We start from the raw sequence: 22928 nt of genomic DNA on the forward strand, positions 1-22928 counted from the left end.
TTTTTAAAAACAGCTGATAGTTTAGTTACAAATTTCCAGGAACTTAACAAATGTCATAGGGTAAGCTGTGTGCTGTCTGTTAACACATAGGGAGGTAAGTAGAATTTAGCACATTTCAAAGATAAAGCAAAAAGTTAGACAAACCGATAATCAAAATTAACTTTTGTAAACTATATTAGATAAATGCCCACCAAGACTTAATAGAACAAGGCTTAGAAATATCTGTAGATAAATGTATCAGTGAATTTACTGAGAAAGTTTACAATGACCATCTTTTCCAAAAGCATAGCATTCCTTATAAGTTTTTATATCTAGTTTGGGTATCACACAGATTCTATTTTCTTAGGCTATCATAGGAACTGAATCAAAGTTATTAGATTGGAATATTGGTATAGAAACCATTCCAAAGCTTCAAAGAAATGAATGAAATTCCTTATGTCTTGCAAGATAAAACTTTCATCTATTATTTTTAAAATGTCTGCATAAATGAAATCCTCAAAAATTACTTATAGTTACATTATATGAGAAGTTAAATTTGAGTTGAAGTTTTCAATTTCTCTTGCAAAGGAACACTGAATTCTGTCACTAAATACTTTCCTGATATGCTTTTGGAAAATATATTCAAGATCCCATGTCTGTATTTTTTCAGGCCTTGGATTTACTCAGACTATGTTGATAAAAGAGAAATAGATTTCTTGCAGGAAGAATTGTACTTTCTGTGATAAAAATTTAATAGGCTAATATTTAATTATGTTGATTAGCAAATTTAAAAATTATGCAATATGAAGGATTATAACATCAAATAAAAGCAGAGATGAACTTTTTAGTTCAAAGATTCAGCAGCGTGTTCTATCACTTACTGTAGATTGTGACTATAAAGGAAATATAGTTTAGATGAGCTCTCAGTTCACACTGCTTCAGTGCATTACCATGGGCTGGGTGGCTTAAACAACAAACGTTTATTTTCCCATAGTTTTGGAGGGTAAGAAGTCCAAGATCAAGTCCCTGGCTGATCTGGTGTCTAGTGAGGGTACATCCCTGGTTTGCAAAAATAGCTGTCTTCTCCTTGTATTCTCACATGGCTGAGAATAGAGAGCAAGCTCTTATAAGGGTACTAATTTGTGAGAGCTCGACCTTCAGCACCTAATTACTTGCCAAAAGAAACCTACTAATACCGTCACATTGGAGGTTAGGATTTCAACCTATGAATTTTTGAGGGACATAATCATTCAACCCATGACACATACTAACTTTTTGGACAGTAAAAACTGGCCTAAAATTAATTATCTTCTAAAAATATCCTGACAGATGTGAAACCACATAGTAATATGCTTGGAACACATTTGGACATATGTATTCATAGAGTTCTATATTTGGGTACTTTCATAGAAATCTTTACCTTAATTTAATAGCTAAAGCAGCGATTATTTACTATATTAAAGTGTTTTTCTGCATCATTTCATTTCATCTTAATGAAAATTTTAGTTAAGTTTATTAAACCCATTTTATAGGTAAGGCAAGAAAAGCTTATAAAGCATAAGTAACTTGCACAAATACATAGAAATTTGTAAGTGTCGGAGCCAGAATTCAGACCCAATTCTGTCCAGATCCCATGCTGTTACTCAAGCTTCCTATTTTATAGATTAAAAATCAGAACCTTAGAAAGAAGAAATAATTTACTTGAGGACACATGTCTAACCACTATTAGAGCACATCTTGTAACCCAACTATTCTGGCTCATATGCAATACTAAGTGTTGATATTTGTATGTTTAATTTACATAAAAATATCCATGAGAAATAGATCTTGATGACTAGAGAATTGCATTCATTTTTGATGAAAAAATAAAAGAGAAACATTAGTAAATAATATAATGGTCATAAAAGTGCAAATTAAATTAATAATGAAACATTATTGCACTGTCAGATACCAACAAAGTTTTTTTAAAGAAGCACATTTATAATATTTGTAAAATTACATTGATTGAATCTGTTTTATATATAAAGAATGAAATAATTTTCTAAAAAAATAAGGGAGGTAAAGTAGAATTATAGAAACACAGGTGTAATACATTATCTAGAGCTTAGTAGCAAATCCTCAGAAAAATTCTGAGTAAAAGGAAAATACACAAAAAATACTTAAATGTGACCAAATGATTTACCAGAAACAAATTAGAAACATCTACTAAGTGGTAAAATCTAGATTAGGACAAAAATGTCTGACCTCATCCACTGGTACCACTTGGGAGATTTTAGATAATGCAAGACAATAATATAAACTAGTAAGGATAAACTTAGAAAAAAGAACCAAATATCTGTATTTGCTTATTATAATTACATACACAAACAAGAATATTTATTACTAGCTAAATGATTAATATAATTTAATAACTTGTACTAATAATATTAAAATGTCAAATGTCAAGATAGAAATGCAAAATGTAATAGCTTCTCTAGCTAAATAGTATTACAGTTGGAAATGTATATCTAATTACAGTTAGAAATGTATGTAGAAATAGTATATACAGTTAGAAATGGAAATGATAATAGTTGAAAATAAGAGTGTTCATGGCACCTTTGTTGAATATCAGTTGATCATATATACATGGATTTATTTCTGTATTTTATATTGTGTTCTATTAGTCTATATGATTGCCTTTATGCAATACCATACTGTTTTGATTACTGTAGCTTTGTAAGGTATTTTGAAAGCAGGTGGTATGATGTTTCCAACTTCATCCTTCTTTCTCCAGATTGATTTGGTTATTTGTAATCTTTTATGGTTCCATATGAAATATAAAATTGTTTTGTCTATTTCTGAAAAAAAAAAACCTTTAGGATTTTAATAGAAATTTTATTGACTGTATAGGTCTCATTGGGTAATAGGGACATTTTTATAATATTATCTTCCAATCTGTGAACATGAGATGTCTTTGCATTTGTTTGTGTTCTTTAATTTCTTTATTTGGTGTTTTGTAGTTTTCAGTAAACAAGTCTTTTACCTTCTTAGCTATGTTTATTCTAAGTATTTTATTTTATTTTATTTTATTTTAGTGCTGTTGTAGATGGAGTTGTTTTACTAATTTAATCTCTACAAAAATAGCATTGAAAAATTGGATATCCACATTCAAGAATAAAATTGGACCCTTATCTTGCACTGCACTTAATAATCAACTAAAAATGGACTAAAGACATAAATGTAAGAATTGTAATGTAAAACTCTTAGAAGAATACATACAGAAAAATATTTTCGCATTTGTCTTGGCAATGACTTCATAGATGTGACACCAAAAGCACAGGCAACAAAAACAAAAATAAACCAGTGGGACTACATCAAACTAGAAAACGTTTGCACAGCAAAGGAACCAATCACCAGTGCAAAGGCAACCTATAGAATGGGAGAAAATATTGGAAACTGTGCATCTGATAAAAGATTAATCTCCAAAATATATAAAACAATATTCCAATTCAATAGCTAAAAATAATAGCCCAATTTAAAAATAGGATAAAGACTTGAATATACATTTCTCTAAAAAAGACATACAAATGGCCAACACGTGTATTTTTAAAATGTCCAATGCCACTAATCATCAGGAAAATGCAAATCAAAACCACAATGAAATATTACCTCATACCTATTAGCATTGCTTATATTTAAAAAACACAAAAGAAAAGTGTTGACAAGGATGTGGAGAAACTGGACTTTTTGCACCCTGTTGTTGGGAGCACAAATTGGTGTAGCCACTATGGAAAACACTATGGACATCCCTTAAACAATTAACAGTAGACCATTTGATCTAGCGTCCCACTTCTAGATATTTTCTACAGGAATTTTAATTGGGATCTCAAAGAGATATTAGCAGTACCATGTTAATTGCAGCATTATGCATAATAGCTAATATCTGGGAAATTATTTATAGATAAATAAATTAAAATATGTACATAAAATGGAATGCTATTCAGCCTTAAAAAGGAAATTCTGCAATGTGTAATAGGATAGATGAGCCTTAGAACATTATGCTACATGAAATAAGCCTGTCACAGAATACCCAAACCTGACCACTCATACGAGGTATCTAAAATGGTCAAATTTACAGAATTCAAAAGTGGAATGGTGGTTACAAGGGGTTGAGGCATGGGAAATGGGAACCTACTAATCCATGGGCATAAAGTTTCAGTTATACAAGATAAATAAGTTCTATAGATCTGCTGTACAACATTCTACCTATAGTCATCAATATTGTATTGTATACATAAAAATTTGTGTTGAGGGTATATCTCATGTTAAGTGTTCTTATCATGATAATATAACATTTTAAGAAATAAGTAGAAGAGTGAATCAACCACAGTCAGTCTATATTAAAACAACTATAAAAATTGTATTAAATAATATAAAACAAATAAATATAGACATATAATTTATCCTTTGATTAACAAAATGTCACCTTTTCCAAAATGTTCGTGGAATTTAATACAGCTCTGTTCAGCATTTTGGCACTTCCTATGGACTTCCAGCTAACAGGTTAGATACAAAATAGGTAAGATGATTTTGCATTCATATGAAACAATGAATACCAGCAATTTAGAAAAAATAATTACCAATTTAAAATATCAGCAAGAAACATAATATTACTACAAAAAAAATAATTTGATTAGAAGAAAGGATCAAATCAATCCATATAATTATAGGATTTTCCTTGTGGACAAATGATCACTCTTACATGTCATTAGAGGGGGTGTAAAGTGTTACATTCTTTCTAGAATAAGCTCTGACAATATTATTTTTTTATTGTAAAGCATAACCCCTCTGATTCAGCAATGTAATTTTAGGGTTCTATTCTGTAGGAAAATAATTACCAAAAAATGAGTATTTATTTCATAACTTCTTTTGTTTGCCTTTTGAAGTGGCCTAGATCTAGAAACAACCTCAGTGGGCATCAGTTAAGAAAGTATTGACTAAATAATGGAATAATTGCATTCTGGAAAGCTATCAAACTACCAGCAATGAGTTTGGTCTATTGTGACTACATATCCTGGATTCCCTGGGAAAGTCCCAGTTTAGAATTTCCTTTCAAACACAATTTTTATTAGCAGTCTTTCTTGGTTTGGATACTAAAATATAGTTATCATTGTTAGATTCACCTCTGTTGATACGAAGGTTTTTTTCCAAGTGTTTCCATACATATATAAAGTAGTTGTAAACAAAAAATTAAAAGTTATATGTAAATGTTTATATGACCATGGACGAAAGGATGGAAACATACTCCTCGGTTTGTCATTTTTGATTGTCAGGGTTTGGATTGAGGACCACATATGTCTTTGGGATTTAAAAATAATCTATAAAGAATATGTAAAGGGCAAAAAGATATTGATTAGCTGTCTTGGTTCTAAATTTATTTGAGACCTTCAAAGACCTTGTGCTTTTTTCATCTTTCAAAATATTCCATTTTGTAATAAAGTCTTCATTTCCTTGATGTAATTATATTATGGAGAATATCAGTTAATTTAAAAAATAACAATGGAAATGCTACTAATTTCAGAATTTATAACACATGCTTCATATTGTAACATAGTTTCAGCGTATCTTTTCGTTAGACCCATGATCTTATACCTGTTGCCATGCCCATTTGATAGTCCTTAGTAAGGGGAAAAAACACATTTATTCAATACCTACCATGTGTCTGACACAGTATTAGGTGCTCTAAAAATGTTTGATATTATTTTACAGATAAAGAACTAAGGCTTTATGCAGTTTAATTTTTCTATCATTCCTACATGGAGGAAATATAGAGTCAATGTTAAAACTGAGGTCTGTCTGCTTTCCAATCATGTCCACTTTAACATACTGCTGCCCGTGCATTTACATATCTGTTAGTTTTCATTCTTACACTATTAATGTGTTTCTTTCTGCTAGCATTGAAAGCTTTCCCCCCACAGGAATTGTTTTCATTGGAGTGGCAATTCTCAAGTAAAAAATGAACCTGTGTTTAGAATTATGTCACCTTTCCCAACACCGCCAAATGCACAAGAAACTATACATAGCACCAAGTTGTATTAGCTTTGTTTTAAGGAAACACAACCTAAGGTTAGAAAAGATAAATGACTTGTCCAGCGGCACGTTCCACATCACTCAGAGTTAAAAATAGAATTGTGAACAAGTTAAATCCTTTTTGGCTTTTTAGTTTAAAATGCTATTTATAAGATGTCAGTGATTATCTCATTTTAGATCATGGCTATCTAAATTTTATTGCTTGCCAGGACTGGTAATGATTACAAGACATTAGTATTTTTGACTTGTTGAAAATAAGATTTTAAAAAGGGTCATTCAATTAAGAATGAGTTATGTTAGTCTGCCTCCAAAATCATTTGGCATGTCCTTTATAGTATACATACTGATTGAATAATATGAAATATTGAACATAAAGGGACAAGAAAAGTTTTAATTATGTGTTATTTGCATGTACCATTATCTAATGGATAATTTGGCTAAATTTGGCCATTTTATCTGTAGCCATTAGATATTTTAAGATATATGCTTAATCTTTCAACAGACATTTATTGAATATTTCATATGTGACAGGCACTCTTCTAAGAACTGAGAATAAAATGCTGAACATAACCAAATTCTTGTTTTCATGAAACTTACATTATATTGGGAGAAGATTATACTTAGAAAATATATATAATATTATATGGTATATATGATACATTAGGCAGTGGTAAGTGCTCTGAAGAGAAAGATCAGAAATTAAAGTTGATGGAGAAATTATCTTTTAAATTAGGAGATCAAGGCAGATCTCAGTTTGAATGTTCACTCTATATTTCCTCCATGTAGGAATGACAGAAAAATTAAATTGCATAAAGCCTTAATTATTTATCTCTGAAAGATTAACAAACACTTTTAGAGTACCTAACATTGTATCAGACACATGGTAGGTATTAAGTAAATGTATGGTTTTTTCCACTTACTAAGGACTATCAAATGGGTATGCCTCTATGTATAAGATCATGGGTCCAATAATATGACATTATACCTGAGACCTGAAGGAAGTGAAAGGTCTATAGATAGAACAATATAGGTAGAGTGAACAAAGAGAGTATAACATTACCTGAAGTGGATCATGCATGGGATGATTGATGATAAGTTATGTGTAGTTGAAATGAGTGAGTGAAAGGGGACATTGTAAAATATGGAATCAGAGTAATAGCAGGGGAAAAGTAAATGTGAGACCATAGAACCTTGGTAAGGACTTTAGATTTAATTCTGAATGAAACAGAAAGGCATTGGAGATTTGTAAGCAGAGGAGTGAGATGATGAGATGATCTGACTTAAGTTTTCAAATAATCACTTGGGTTCTATGTGCAAAAGAGATTTGGGGGACAAGGACTGAAGTGAGATCATTTGGGAGGGCATTAAAAAGTCCATGTAAAAGATAATGATGGCAGATCCCAAATTGACCCACAGATTCAATGCAGTCCCTATAAAAACCCCAGCTTGATTATTTTCAGAAAGCCACAGGCTAATCCTAAAATTCGTATGGAAACACAAGAGTTTCAAAGTTGCCAGAATAATCTTGAAAGAAAACAAAGCAGACAGACCTACACTTCCCAATTTCAAAACTTACTACAAAGCTGTATGGTATTGGCAAAAAAAGGGTAGACATATGTAACAATGGAATGTAATTGAATGTCCAGAAGTAAAACTTATTTTTATGGCTAGTTGATTTTTTTTGACATGTTGCTGAGATAATTCAATGGGGGAAAGAATAATCTTTTCAACAAACAATGCTGAGATAATGGGATAGTTGAATCCCATTTTGAAGGATCCAACTTTGTATCCACACTTTGCACAAAAATTAACTCTAAATGGGTCATAGAGATTATAGACTTAATTGTAAGAACTAAAACTGTACAACTCTTAGAAGAAAATTTAGAAGTAAATCTTCGTGACCTTGGGTGAAGCAAACCCTTTACAGACAGAAAAGCCCAACCAAAAAATGAAACGAAATAAAATAATTTGGCCTCCATAAAAATAAAAAACTTTTGTGCTGCAAATGGCACTGTCAAGAAAGTGATGTGAATCCACAGAATGTAAGAAAATTGCAGATAATTTCTTTGACAAAGACTTTATACCCAGCATGTAAAAAGAAACACAACCGTGTAATTAAAAATTAATGAAGGACTGGAACAGGTCTTTCTCCAAAGAAGAATGGCTGATAAGCACAGAAAAAGGTACTCACTATCACTAGTTATTAGGAAGATGAAAATCAGAACAGCAGTGAGATAAGATTTCATACCTGCTATGGTGAAAAAAATATAAAATATAGACAATAATAAGTGTTGTCAAAGATGTGAAAAAAATGGTGCTCTCATACATAGCTTATGGAAATGTGAAGTGGTACAGCCACTTTGAAAACAACGTGGCAGTTTCCCAATAAGTTCAACATATATTTACTATGTTACTGAGCATTTCTACCCCTAGGTCTATATCCAAGACAAATGAAAATATATGTACATGCAAAATCTTGTACATGAATTAAAGTTTGTACGAGCATTACTCATAATAGCCAAAAGGCAGAAACAACTAAAAAGTTCATTAACCAATGAAGGGATAAATTAAAATGGTATATGCATATTCTTGAATATTCAGCAATAAAAAGGAATGAAGTTCTGATACATGAAATAACCTAGATGAACCTTGAAAACTTTTTGCTAAGTGAAAGAAGCTAGAAACAAAAGATCACATATTGTATGACTTCATTGATATGAAGTGCACAGAATAGGCAAATCTGTAGCAGAAAGTAGATTAGTGGTTGCTAGGCATGAGGAAGAGGGTGAAGAGGAATGAAGAGTGACCAGTAAATTGTATGTGTTTCTTTTGGGGGTGACAAAAACATTCCAAATTAGATTCCAGTGATGATTGCCCAACTCTGTGAATATAATGAAAAACAATAAATTGTTTACTTCCAAATGGGTAAACAGTGTTGTACATGAATTATATCCCAATAAAGCAGTTAATATTTTTTTCTAAGAGATGATGATGTCTGGGACTATCTTGGGAATATTGAAGGTGATGGGAAGTCTGATTCTAGATGCATCAGGGTAAACCATGACATGGCTAGCATTTAACTATTTTTTATTTATAAAAAGAGAATTTCAAGTGGTTCTACTTAACATTTTGAAGATTTATTTAGAGGTTTTTGATGTTAGGACTGTGTGATGACTCCTAAGGCTTACGACCGAGGAATTATAAATATGAGCATGTCATTTACTGGAATCTAAAAGATTGAAAGTGGAGTAATTTGTGACTGGGATCAAGAGATTATTTTTAGGCATGTTAGCTCTACAGAGAGTAGAATATTACCAAGTGGATGTTCCAGTAAGCAGGGAGACAGCAGTTCCCTATTTAGGAGAAAGCGAGAGAAATAATTTGCTCTGACTGGACTCAAACATAGGTCATACTGTGACTAGGTAATGTTTTTTGCTCTTTTGGTAATGTTCTTCCTCCAGAAACAGTCCATCTGTGCTGCCAATTAGATAAGATGTGACCAAGTCATCTTAATTCCTTACTAGAGAAATAAAGATCAAGATTTGAAAGTAGACATATGCCCTAAATTATTATTAGTCATTATATTTTATTCAACATAAGTATACTTTTTTTAATAAAGCACCTACTCCGTAATCAGGAGTAGGCTTTGGGAATTGCAAAACAACTATAAACCATGGTTGATTTCCCCAAAGAAATTGTGGTTTGGACAGAATAATAGTCTGGCTTGCGCAAAAAAGTCAGTGACAACCAAATGACAGAAATATAAAAGTACTAAGGGACCAATATAGGATGTGCAATAGACTAGTGAGACTTATATGCCAAGATGAGTGGTTAAAATCTTAAGAACTGTGCCTGAGAAGAGAGAGAGAAAACCACCCTGAACAGGCACAGTCAGAGAATGTTTATGAAATGACACTTCTTCTAGGCTTCAAAACAGAGCAGATTTGAATACATTAGTGGAAGAGAGACAGATAATCAAAATTGGAGAAAACAAATGTGAATATTAGTGGAAAGACTGAATTGCACATTGGCTATTTAGAAAACAGTAAATAAAAAAAACACTATCCAAAGGCCAGTATCCCGGGAGCACAATATGTAATACACTTGCTTGCGTAAATGACCAGTCTGAATGGAGAAGAGAGTCCAATCAACTTCTAGTTTAAAAATAAAATAATAGTAACAATAATTTATAAGGTACATGCTTGTTTTTATGGACATGATCACAGGCTATATTTTACCATTTGTTGATAGGGCGTAACAATCATCCACATTGAATATTTTATGAGCACGCTGTACTACGGACTATTTAAAATCAGAATTACCTTAAAGCATTACAAACTGCTTAGTGAAATAAAATAAGATTCCTGACAATACAAAACATTGGTAAATATCAAGTAATTGGCTTCAGTTCTTATCATAATACATGTATAGATGAGGGGACTGGGGAATAAAAAGAGGCAGGATAGTTCAACTTGACATATATTCAGGTCTATCCGCAATTTAAATTCAGAAATTTGAATCCCAAACATAAACCATCTTATCCTGACACTTTTCTATTTTTATCTTGTTTGTCATGATTTGCATTCTACCCTTATTCTCTCTCTCTGCCTTCCTCAAATATACCACACGCAACCCTTCCCCCACATAAAAGAATAAGGGGTGAGAAAAGTTAGCACAATTATTACTGTTCTTTTATCTGCTTTTAACTGTACAGTCAATGCCTTGATGATAAACATCTACCTTCTTCATAGATGTGTGTTTTGTTTTCAGAATAGTTAAGATTGCAAAATACCTGTGTTTTATTTTTCTAGTTAGAGGGCAATTATCCATACACAAAAAGAAAACATGAATTCTTATTTTTTAACAAATCGTTTTAAGTTTAAGATAATTAAACTCATCTGTTTGGTTAAGTTTTATAAATTTTTAAATTTTATGGCTCTTTTTCTGCTGGTTTTTAAAAGAAAATGGGTATTTTACACTATTTTTCACTCTGGACAAAGAAAAGTCTCTGTTATTTTTATTACTACCAAAATAAAGCAAAGCAAGGTGAGACATTATTTCCATTAAGTAAAGTCACTAAAGCACCAAATTAAGTAATTGAATTAAAGTAAAATGATATTGTTTTAACATTGTGTCCCCACTTTGCCTGCTAAGCATAGATTGACAGCTCAAAAGCACTTTGCTTAATGTTTTTTTACTCAAAATACAAAAACATAAAATTAAATATATGCTTTGAACTAGGCAAATATGACTATAGAGTCCTTTTAACATGATAATAAGTAATCTTAGGTGAGCACCATTCTGCTCTCTACTTTCATTAGTACAACTTTTGCATTATATATTTTAAAGTTGAAAAAACAAGTAATCCTAGATGAATTGAAATGTTACGCAGATACATAGCTGCCTGTATGCTTGTGATATTGGCACAGTATATATTTTTTGCCAGTAGTGAAAATAATAGTCTTGCTGCTACTCTGGATTTTAGAACACAAGTTCTGGAGAAGAGGAAAGGGAACAATATTTGAGGAGTATGCCATATGTAATATAATATATTGAAATGTTCATTTAAGAAACATGCCAAGTAATGTGAAAATGCTATAATAAAGGTTTTATAAAGTTATTTCTGAGTATAATAGAAGTATAAAAATATTAAAAGTATTGCTATCTTTAAAACAGTGGTACTTTGTGTTAACTCTTCTGAGAATATTAGGAAGGCTAATGATCATTCTCTCTAAAAGCAGTAGAGGGGGTGGTATCATAGGCATAAAAACACAGTATTTCCCATGCATTTTAGAAGTTCATAGAGGTTAATGCAACACAGAAGATATGATTTGGTATCCCCACCCAAATCTCATCTTGAATCATAGTTCCCCTAATCCCCACGTGTCTTGGGAGGGACCTGGTGAGAGATAATTGAATCATGGAGGTGGTTACCTTCATACTGTCCTCATTATAGTGAGTGAGTTCTCACAGGATCTGATGGTTTTATAAGGGACTTTGCACCTCCTTCGCTCAGCACCTCTCCTTACTGCCACCATGTGAAGAAGGACATGTTTACTTCCCCTTCTGCCATAATTGTAAGTTTCCTGGGGCCTCCCCAGCCCTGAAGAACTGTGAGTCAATTAAGCCTCATTCTTTTATAAATTACTCAGGCTCAGGTATGTCTTTATGAGCAGAATGAGAAATGACTAATACAACAGATAAAGATACCACTATCTAATGAATGACTATGTATAGAAGAGGAAATATTTGTGGAGCTTTGAATATAGCCCTTTAATGTGTTTTCCTCAATCTCATTCCTTCCTTAGGACCATTTTGACATATGACATACAACAATCTTCTTCAGATCTTTGGGGGTGTTTGTCTATAGTTTCATATAACAATCTATGCAGTTATAGCAATTAACTTTTCCCCAAACACCTTTTCATTGTTATTTAGGACTATAGAATTGCCCTTAAATCATTCTCACTTAAAATGTTACCTCCTTTTACTGCAATATACATGCCTAACTTAGAATCAGCTGCTTTTGCTGGTGGTTCCTTAAACATGTGTTATTTATAATACTATGTATGCCTGTGTTCCTTACTTCATTGTTAAGTCTTCCATGGCATAGATATTTACCAGGAATAAGAAGAATTGACTTTTATATTTGTGTTTATATATCATTTTAATTTGCATTTTCTTATTATTGTTGAATATCTCATATATTTATTTGATATTTTCATTTCCAATTCTACTATGACCTATTATAGCTCTTATCTATTTGTTTTCATTTATTTGTCCTTTTTTAATCAATTCATATTAATTTTATCATGTCAGTTGTATTAAAAGTTTTCCTTTTATATATATTGGAAATAATTTCTTCAGTCCATCTATTGTCTGTTTTGTAATATTTTCAAATACCACCCCCTCGTTTAAAGTATTTAGAGCTGGCTGGGCGCAGTGGCTCAAGCCTGTAATCCCAGCACTTTGGGAGGCCAAGATGGGTGGATCACGAGGTCAGGAGATCGAGACCATCCTGGCTAACGCGGTGAAACCCCGTCTCTACTAAAAAATACAAAAAAAAGAAAAAACTAGCCGGGCGAGGTGGCAGGTGCCTGTAGTCCCAGCTACTCGGGAGGCTGAGGCAGGAGAATGGCGTGAACCCGGGAGGCGGAGCTTGCAGTGAGCTGAGATCCGGCCACTGCACTCCAGCCTGGGTGACAGAGCGAGACTCCGTCTCAAAAAAATAAATAAATAAATAAATAAAGTGTTTAGAGCTATCATTCTCCTTTCCTCTTTGTGACTTCTTGGTTTTCTTTATAATGTGTTATAGTTTGTTTTCTTTTTTTTCAAGTAGTTATTTAAATCATCTGAAACTTCTCTTCATATAATTCATGGATTAATCCCTCCTTCAACAAACCATGTATAACTAATTTCCCAAATATTATGTATTTTAAAATCTATTATTTAACCTTTGGTTTTAGATGCAAGCTTCTAAAATACAATTTTTGGTCTGTCTCTAGACTCTTGATGATTTGACTGTTGCTCATTTTACAGTGCCAGCTTTGTATTCGTTAGAGCCACTCTTGCCTTATTTATTTATTTTCCATATATTTGGGTTATTTTATGCACTATTTCTTTCAGAGCTGCAAAGTTTATTTACACTGGAATTAGGCAAGTGATAATATTATTTATATTATTAGGAGAAACGAACAGCCTCCCATGACTAGAAATGTTTGCATCACTTGTTCAGAATACCCACTTTCCTAGTTAGTGTGCTTCATCCATCATCTTGAGCCAGTCCTCTAATAAGGCAATATTGATAAACCAAATTATCATTTGTTTTGTAAGAGTGAAATCAGTGCAAGACATGATATTCAAGCATGTTTTGCCTAAGTGCTGGGAAATATTGATGAAATATAACTTTGCCACAAAACTAAATTTACCTCTACTAATGCCAGATAGTTCATGACAAGAGACAGACATTATATCTTTCTTGGAGAATGCTAGAAATATAGTGAAATATATATATTTTTAATTCACAGTATTCAGAATTCAGGTAGATTATCTTTCTTTTAGTGCAGGATAAAATAACCACATATATGCAATTGTGGTCATGGCTTTAATTTTGCTGTTATCACAAATTGATTATTAAGTTATTATCATCCGATATAGTCTGCTCTTGTTCCCACCCAAATCTCATTTTTTAGCTCCCATAATTCCCTTGTGTTGTGGGAGGGAACCAGTAGGAGATGACTGAATCATGGGGGCGGGTCTTTCCCATGCTGTTCTTATGATAGTGAATGGGTCTCACAAGATCTGACGCTTTCAAAAATGAGAGTTTCTCTGCACAAACTCTCTCTTTGCCTGCTGCCGTCCATGTAAGATGTGACTTGCTCCTCCTTGCCTTCTGCCATGATTATGAGGCCTCCCCAGCCATGTGGAACCATAAGTCCAATAAACCTCTTTCTTTTGTAAATTGTTGAGTCTCGGGTATATCTTTATCAGTGAAAATGGACTAATACATCATCACTTTTCTCTAAGTTTTTAGATATCAGCATATTTATAATATGGGCTGGTTTATACTGGTGTTATCAGCAAACACTACATTTTTGCAAGGATTCTCATGTTATATTAATGGATTTGAAATATTTTCTTATTTTCTTATAAATCTATTTTCTGGAGATATTTAAGCATTCATGTATAGATTTTGGTAAGCTTTAAAAATTAGACATTTTTCCATTTCTGGAACCATCCAATTGTATTCCTATTTGTTGCCAAATACAGGGCCCTCTTTTTCAGAGAAAATGGACTTCCAGAGAAAATAGAAATTCTGTAGTTCTACATGAGCCTATATGTGGACCAGTTTGTTGATATGTACTAAAAAATATAATAAACATTTTCTGTGTGTGCCTGTTTGAGTGGCATATGTTTAACCTGCATAAAAATATACATTCTGGTGATCCCTCTCAATTTTTCCAAATGCTTTTCAGCATATTTTCACTCTCAGTTGCCTACATTTCTATAAAACCTTGGATTGCTTTACATAATCCTTCTTTGAAAAACCTGATTCATCCTCCTTTTATTATATTCCATGCATGCCTTTCATCACCCCAAGTCTCAGGGAGGCCTATATGGTTGGATATAATTCCTCTGTCTTAGAAGTTTAAATTCACCATGTCTCCTATGCTCAGTACATTAAGAAGTAAACATATTTTGCCTTAAGCTTCTACATGCCATTTTTAAAGTTTCTCCTATGACGTATTGGGCTTTAACTCTATTGTTAATATTCTTTTCAGACCAAGGGAGGCAGTAAATCTAAAACAACTATCGGACCCACCTATTCTCCTGTGAAGAAAATTATCCCGTTAGTGGGATACTTTTTCTACTTGTCAGAGAGATTGTTATTCTTCACTGCTAATTCTTTATTTGAATCAAGGAGATCCCCTCCCTACCCTACCCAACTCCTAGAAATTAAAGATGCAAAAAGAAAACTATTTATTTTATTTATTGATTTCATTATAATGGAACAGTATATTTCTGTTTTATTTTCGTGTCTTAATTTGCAGGTACTCCACTAGTTTAAACTGAGATGATTCAATAACTGATGGTTATTTTTGTTACTATTGATTTGTTTCTTTTATATTCAAATATGAAACATGGAACTCAATAAGTAAGAATTTTAAAACAGCTGCCAAATGTGTGCTTGTCCTGAGGATACCCAGTCGTGGCAGGGTCAGCCTTGGACACTGTGCATGTGTACAATAGGACTGATTTAGGGTCACTAGGACCCTTCCTGAGTCCTTTCTCTGTTCTCCCCAACACCACCCACCTCTTCATTTGGGAACATTATGAAGGAAATCACTTAATTGGAGGTAAACTTGTCTGAAATAAATCAAAACAATTTTAAGGGCTTTGCCTCTGGAATGAGACTGCTAGATTTCAAATCCTGGGCCAGCATACAGTCTGAGTTATCCTGGATAATTTATGAACCTAATATAAAGCCCTTAATGCCAAAAGTTCAAATGAGAGCAGGAGTATTATTCAAAATATTTATCCCTTGGTAAAGCCTAAGCTCTGATCCTTTCAAAGGAATGCTTTTCAGAACAGGATCCTAAGGATCCCTGACCAGTGAACCATCATGTATTTAGCAGTGGGGCGTTATGGGATCTGGAGCAGCTTAGGCGCTGGTAGGATAGTTAGGGTGCTTGGACAGTGATTATTTAACTCAACTGGTGAAAAAGTATTTCAATGTTTTAACTGGTACAGCTGAAGTAGAGTAATCCAGAACCATCACTGCAATTAATTATTTACAGCAGATCTTTCCCAGACACTTTTTTTTTTTTTTCCTAAGGAGAAAGAAGGGCAATGACATCAGAAAATGTTAAAGGCAGGACATAACCGGGACCACTGGAAAGGGAAACAAGAATTGGAAACCCCCAAATACATGTTGCCTAATTCACAGATAATCAGTGGTCATGGCACCAGCAATATCACATTCCATAGGTTGTTCCAGGGGCAAGATCCTTCTTGAGCCTCGCCTTCTTTTGTGCCTGTCTGACGGCAACTCCCCAGGATTCTCATAGATTTTGTGAACTACCAATTATCCATCTACTAAAAACCTTTTCTACCTAAGTTAACCAGATTTATGTTTGGTGCAAAGGTAATTGCATTTTTCCCATTACTTTTAATGGCAATTACTTTTGCACCAAACTAATAATTTTTCTGATTTACAACTGAGTGGATTATTTAAAAATCTCGTACCAGGACTGGATTCTGGTGTTGATACACCTTAATGTGTAGAGTTGAATTCCTGAAAGGCTACCGTTCTTGGGTAGAAAACTGAAAAGAAAAAAATCAATATTTGGTTAAATTATGACATTCTACATTTGAAATAAGAGCAATATCTTAAAGAACTTGTTAGAAAAATATCAGCATGTAGCAGTGTGTTGATTAATTCTAATGGCCGTCAATAAAATTTTTCAAGATAGACCCAAGTTCAGGACACAAGGAACCAACAAAAGGATGGTTTTAATAATAGATGACATTTCTCCCTGTCACTGCTGTCCAAATTGACTACAAGATTGATAATTTGATTGTTTGCATTGTGGAAAATAGTCTGTAATACACATTTAAGATCTGATAATTCTGAGGTGGAAATATAGAAGAATTCTCAAAGGAAAAATTACTTATCCTCTGAGATAAGTAAAAGATAAATCTAAACTCTTAAACCGCTTGCAATACCTCTGGTTAACACAGTGATTTCAACTTTGGCTGCTTATTGCTTTTTAAAGTATAATTATGCTTTGTTGCCAGCCCCTGAAATTCTTATTTAATTAATTTATTTCGGAAAGTGGATTAGGCATTGTTTCTTAAAAACATCTCTAGGTAATTTTTGAGAAATGATTTCTACTGAAGAAGTCTCTGGGATTCAGGCTAAAGGACAGAATCATATTCCAGGTTTTAATTTATCTCAGTTTAAAGCCATCGCTTTGTGAACTAGAGAGTGATTAGTGTACAAAAGCTTGCTGTGAGGCAACAGAAATTCCTACACTTCAAAGCTACATATAAATATAATCTTTGGATGGATTTCTAGCCAACCAAATAAACCCAAAGCAAATATATTGGAAGCCTATTGAGGTTTTTAAGATAACCACATTGAAATGAATAAATCTAAATATCACAGACTAGAACCTGAGATATTTAATTCCTAAGGCAATCTCCAATTCCCTAAATTTACCTCAAAATCAAAGAGAATGCTAACACTTTGATTCCTTTGGAAGGGGAAAGTGTCATAATGCCCCTCCCAGATATGGCCACAAAGGAAAAATGGACCAAAGTTAACCACAGATGCTAGAAGCTTGGACTGCTCTATTGGGTGACCAAGGAACCCCCTTCAGTGCTGAGAGAGACTTTTCACTGTGCCTTTGGATCCAACAGGATATGTGTTCTATACTACTGAACATTATGCATGGTTTCTCATTCTTGTTTTTTATTTATGTTATTTTTTGTTGTTGTTGACCCTTTTATCAATGATGCATATTTCAGTCAGAGGTTGCTGGGCCATGAGGATCTGCATCCATGCTTAACAGAAATGTCAAAACAATATCTACCTAACCTTTGAGCTAGATGCAAATCTCAATTAGTTTTATTTGTTAAGATGTTAATGATTTTCATAGAGGAATGGATTTAAAAAAAATTTTAAACAAGTAAAGCTATGCATAAATATTGAGTTCCTGATATCAATTATGCTTTTCCACATTAAGGAACACCAATATCATTTGATAATTAAACACAGAGTAACAGGTAGGCCTGAATGATGTAAGGGCCCTGTCTTCCTTGTGAACAATTGGCTTAGAAGAGGACATGTAACCTAATTCTGACTAAATAATTTCAAGGAAAGTGTATTAGTTCATTTTCATACTGTTATGAAGAAATATCCAAGACCTGGTAATTGATAAAGAAAAAGAGGTATAAAGTACTTACAGTTCCACATGGCTAGGGAGGACTCACAATCATGATGGAAGGTGAAGGAGGAACAAAGGCACATCTTACATGGTGGCAGGCAGGAGAGCATGTGCAGGGGAACTGCCCTTTATAAAACCGTCAGATCTCATGAGATGTTTCCACTATCATGAGAATAGCACAGGAAAAAACCACCTCCATGATTCAATTACCTCCCACTGGGTCCCCCCTAGAACATGTGGGGATTATGGGAACTAAAATTCAAGATGGGATTTGGGTGGGGATACAGTCAAACCATATCAGAAGGTTTGCATGAGCCTTTCAGGAAGCATTCTTTTTCACTCTCACAAAAGAGCAGTCATGAACAATCAACTTAAGAAAGTGCTCTGCCTCTGGATTAATGTACATAAATTAATTTCCTATTATTTAAAGCATAAATATTAATAATTTAGATTAGACAATTTGGGCTTGGTGTTTTTGAATAGGTTTTCTTTTAACTGTAGCTGAGATGGACATAAGGACCGAACATGAGCAAAGGAACAGAAGCAAAATATCAATTGTGTGGGAGTCCAAACTTTATCCATTGTTTCCTCTTATAGTCTCTGATATGTATTATATCATGGTGCATGAAACTGGAAAAGCTGGCCAGGGCCTAATCTCAGGGGATTTTTTATGCTATGTTAAGGAGTTGTAATCATCCACTTGGAAATCCAGTGCCATTAAAGTGTTTTAGGGAAGTGAAATGGAAAGACTGGTACTCAGATATATGTGGAGTAGAACAAAAGGTGAAAATGAGAGCAGAAAATAGAATGGAAGCAAAGCCGTCTAATGAAGCCTATTGCAATAGTTAAATGTAGTTTGGGGAATAAATACTGAAGAATGGAGTTATTGCTGTACAAGCACACAAGCATACTTGGTGATATAATGTTTATATCATGCAATTGTGTTGTCTCTCCAAGGAAAGTATTTATTTATACATTTTATCAAATTCAATTAAGGAGGAATTCAAATTGACTAGTTAAATTGAATTTATTGCTTTCTTAATAAATGACTTTTCAGGTTTCCTCATAAAGATGCTTAAAAATGATGTAATTAGAAGCACTAACATAGAAAATAAAAAAAAATGATTTAACTTTTTAAAACATCACTACAGCTGATGTTTTGTCCATGTGCCTTTCAAAAATATAGTTTGAGACCCATTATTAAACACTTCTGCTGGTGAGCAAGAGGTTGGGCTGTACATCTTGTTTGCATCAGCAGTTAGTTTAATCTATTTTGGGGCACAGCATCAAGCACTACAGGGAATGGCAAGAGCATTCTCCTGAAATATATGGCACTTGCTGTAGATAGACCGAAAATGGAATATGGTCAATAGAGAGAAGAGTTACCTCCACCTATTACTTAGTTACCCTGGTTTCAATTACCCTAGTTTCAATTTCCACGCATTACTCCATCCCTTAACTATTTGTTCATTATCATCATAGAATAATTAAGACAGTTTATGAACCAGATACATTTAGGCTTTCTTTGAGATTTTCTGAATGTTGCTTTACTTCTCTCACACTGGGTTTTCTCATATACAAAATGTGGCTTAATTATCTGTATTCTTATTCTTGCACAAGGTAGGCACTCATTAAAGGGAAGTAGCTTTTTTAAAAAAATTACCATTATTATTATATTTATGTTTACATCAACAATTACTACTACTACCGAGAGCTAGAGATCAGGTATTTTCTAAGCAAATCAATAAATGACCAAAATTTCAAGATTGTTTCTTATATGCTTCAACACAAATAATTTGAGTTTTAGCAATTCTTTTGGATTCCTGGATGCATTTCACGTAAGGAAAAATTATGATCAGGGCACCAGACCCAATCTATGAAAGCCACTCTCCCCCGTGATGTGATTTACTTACAAATAGTGCTATCTGAGCAGTAAATAACCATGATTTATTGGTAAGATGTTTCTTTTAATTTACACGAGGGCACTATTAGAGAGAGGTTTGCTGCATGCATCCTGGTGAGGAATCCAGCGGAGAACTATCTGACAAAAGGCCGGATTCAGGGAAGGTATTAGATCAAGAGGGAAGAAGGAGACAGCAGGGGAGCAACTCAGATGGAAGGTTTTATGTCAGCAAGTATAAGAGATCCAGTGTGGGCAGTGGCAGGGTTAGGGAAGTAGGGGTTTGTTCAAAAGTTGGAACAGCTTGTTTATGGCTCATACAATATTGAATTAGTAGTTTTGTGATATCTAACAAACGAACAATTCCAAAAATGATTGGTCATCACTTTTCATCATTGCCATGTTACCTCAGTTGGTGAAATTGTTATGTACATTTAAGTGGCAATATCCTGCCCTTTTTCTTATTCTTGACAAAATTTGATACTGAGTTTCATTTCCCGAACTTTCCCTCTAATTTTCACAGAACAAGATTTATGGTGTCGACATCATTTGCAAAGACTGGTTATTTTCTTGCTGCAAATTCCTTGAGTTAATTAATACAACGAATGCTGATCAAATTAGTGCTAAATTTCTTGCATATAAAAGTAGTTCTTCTTGTTCGTTTATGTCCTGTTTGGAAAAATGGATCTGTATACCCACAATATATACATCTGTTTTTAAATTTGAGTTTAGCTGCTTATATATTTGATTGAAAGTGGAAATCCTCATGTCCTCTTCCCAGTATGTAAGAATATTAGCAAATAACTATCATTTAATTTACTATCCGCATCCTCTGTTACTAGTCTAGTCATTCATCCTTCTTATTTAATGCTTTTCTGTAGGCAACAATGTTTTTGCAAAACTTTCTGAAAAGTGATGGAGCTGCATTTTAAAATGGCATCTTTGCTTCTGTATATGTATTTCTCTATATGTACGTACCTAGGCCTCCACCAACTCACTTTTGGCAATTGCTTTGATTATAACCGGATTGAGTTTTAACTGGGAAGCAGCAAGAAATATTTTTGAGTCATAAAACTGCTATCTTACATATCAGTACTGAGTTGAAGAAAAAGTAAATCATTTTCATTCATTTGGAAAGAAAAGAAATGATTCTGTTGAAAGTTGTACTTGCAGGACTTAATATACTCAACCATTGTTACAAAAAGGTGAGGGAATAGATGTAATAAAATAAATTTAGGCTTTGGACTGAGAGATTTGAATGTAATTCCAATCTCAAGCACTTAGAAGTTATATAATTTTTTAAGGCCAGTACTTAATTTATATACTTTTAAAAATCAATAATATGGTAAACTTTAATATTTCATCCTGTGGATTAGAAATGATGCATGTAAAGTGTTTGGCAAATAGTGGCATTATTATTGTAAGTATTATTTACAAACAGATGATTAAGTAAGAAAATAATGCTCCTTAGAGAGTAATATTCCTAAGAGAAACACTACTATAAGATTATGTAATGCAAGCATATTTTTTTATTTTGTTACAAAATCACACATGTTTACAGCATATACTTAGCAATAATTCATAAGTGGTTTATTATTGCCTAAGACAAAGTTACCACTTTTCTTAATCTTTGAGTTTTTGAAGTATTCAGATGAGTAAAAGACTACAAGTGTGATGGTCTGCAAGAGTAACACGTGGAAGGAATAAAGTATGCTATAGGCATTATCATATTATGTGCTCTTGAAAATTCCTTGCCTAGGATATGAGCATTTCTTTGGCATGAAATGTGACTAACAATGCCAATAGCACAAGGAAAGGCTATATTCAGTATTCTGTGGCTAATACACCCTGGTCACTATTTCAGAGATTCTGAAACCAGCACAGATTCTATTGTGAGCCACATAAGAAATATTAGAATTATTGATATCTATTTCACCAGTTAACAATTTAGCTCTGTCAAACACTAAACATCTGTTATCTGATAACCCTTAAATAGTATTCAGGGAGATTGATCATCCAGTGACAAGTTGAAATCCCTGCACTTTTGCATCTTATTCTCAATATATTTCTCTGTGGATATTGAAGCAGAGCCTGTTTTTAAAGATTTATCAACCTAAAACATGTTGATTGCTTATGTCATTTGAAATATGTATTTTCTTAATTAGATAATCATACAAACAAAAGGAAATTTAAAAGATCATTAGTTTAGAGATCTATATCCAAATACATTATCTAAGCCATTGATTCCAATCTTTGTTCATGTATGGGGAAACTTTTTTAAAGTGAAAATCATTCATAAACATCTGTAGTATGATATTATTTTTGGTAACTATTGATTGACAAAATACGTAATAGAAAAAAGCTACTATAAATTTAAACATTTTAAGTAAGTTTACATTAATCGCAGTAAATTCTCAATGCATTAAAAAATAACATGAATTAAATATATTCATTCACTAGAGGTAATACTCCGTATACATTTTTTTTTTTTTTTTTTTTTTTTTTTGAGGTGGAATCTGGCTCTGTCACCT

General features: G+C 33.1%; 1 protein-coding gene across 2 annotated transcripts in view; it reads left to right on the forward strand.

The window, feature by feature from the left end:
• The window catches only part of CNBD1 (cyclic nucleotide binding domain containing 1), a 560546-nt gene that overhangs the window by 501184 nt on the left and 36434 nt on the right, over positions 1-22928 (forward strand). Inside the window, exon 11 of one of the 2 annotated variants that reach the window (XM_077942745.1) lies at positions 4905-5138. The exons of the other annotated variant lie outside the window; for it this stretch is intronic. Within the exon in view, the coding sequence (XP_077798871.1) occupies positions 4905-4912 (8 nt within the window). The 3' untranslated portion in view covers positions 4913-5138. Of the gene's footprint in view, positions 1-4904; positions 5139-22928 lie in introns of those variants that run through there. 2 annotated transcript variants of the gene reach the window in all.

The sequence above is a fragment of the Macaca mulatta genome, chromosome 8, assembly GCF_049350105.2.
Source record: "Macaca mulatta isolate MMU2019108-1 chromosome 8, T2T-MMU8v2.0, whole genome shotgun sequence".
In the NCBI taxonomy this organism is placed as follows: Eukaryota; Metazoa; Chordata; class Mammalia; order Primates; family Cercopithecidae; genus Macaca; species Macaca mulatta.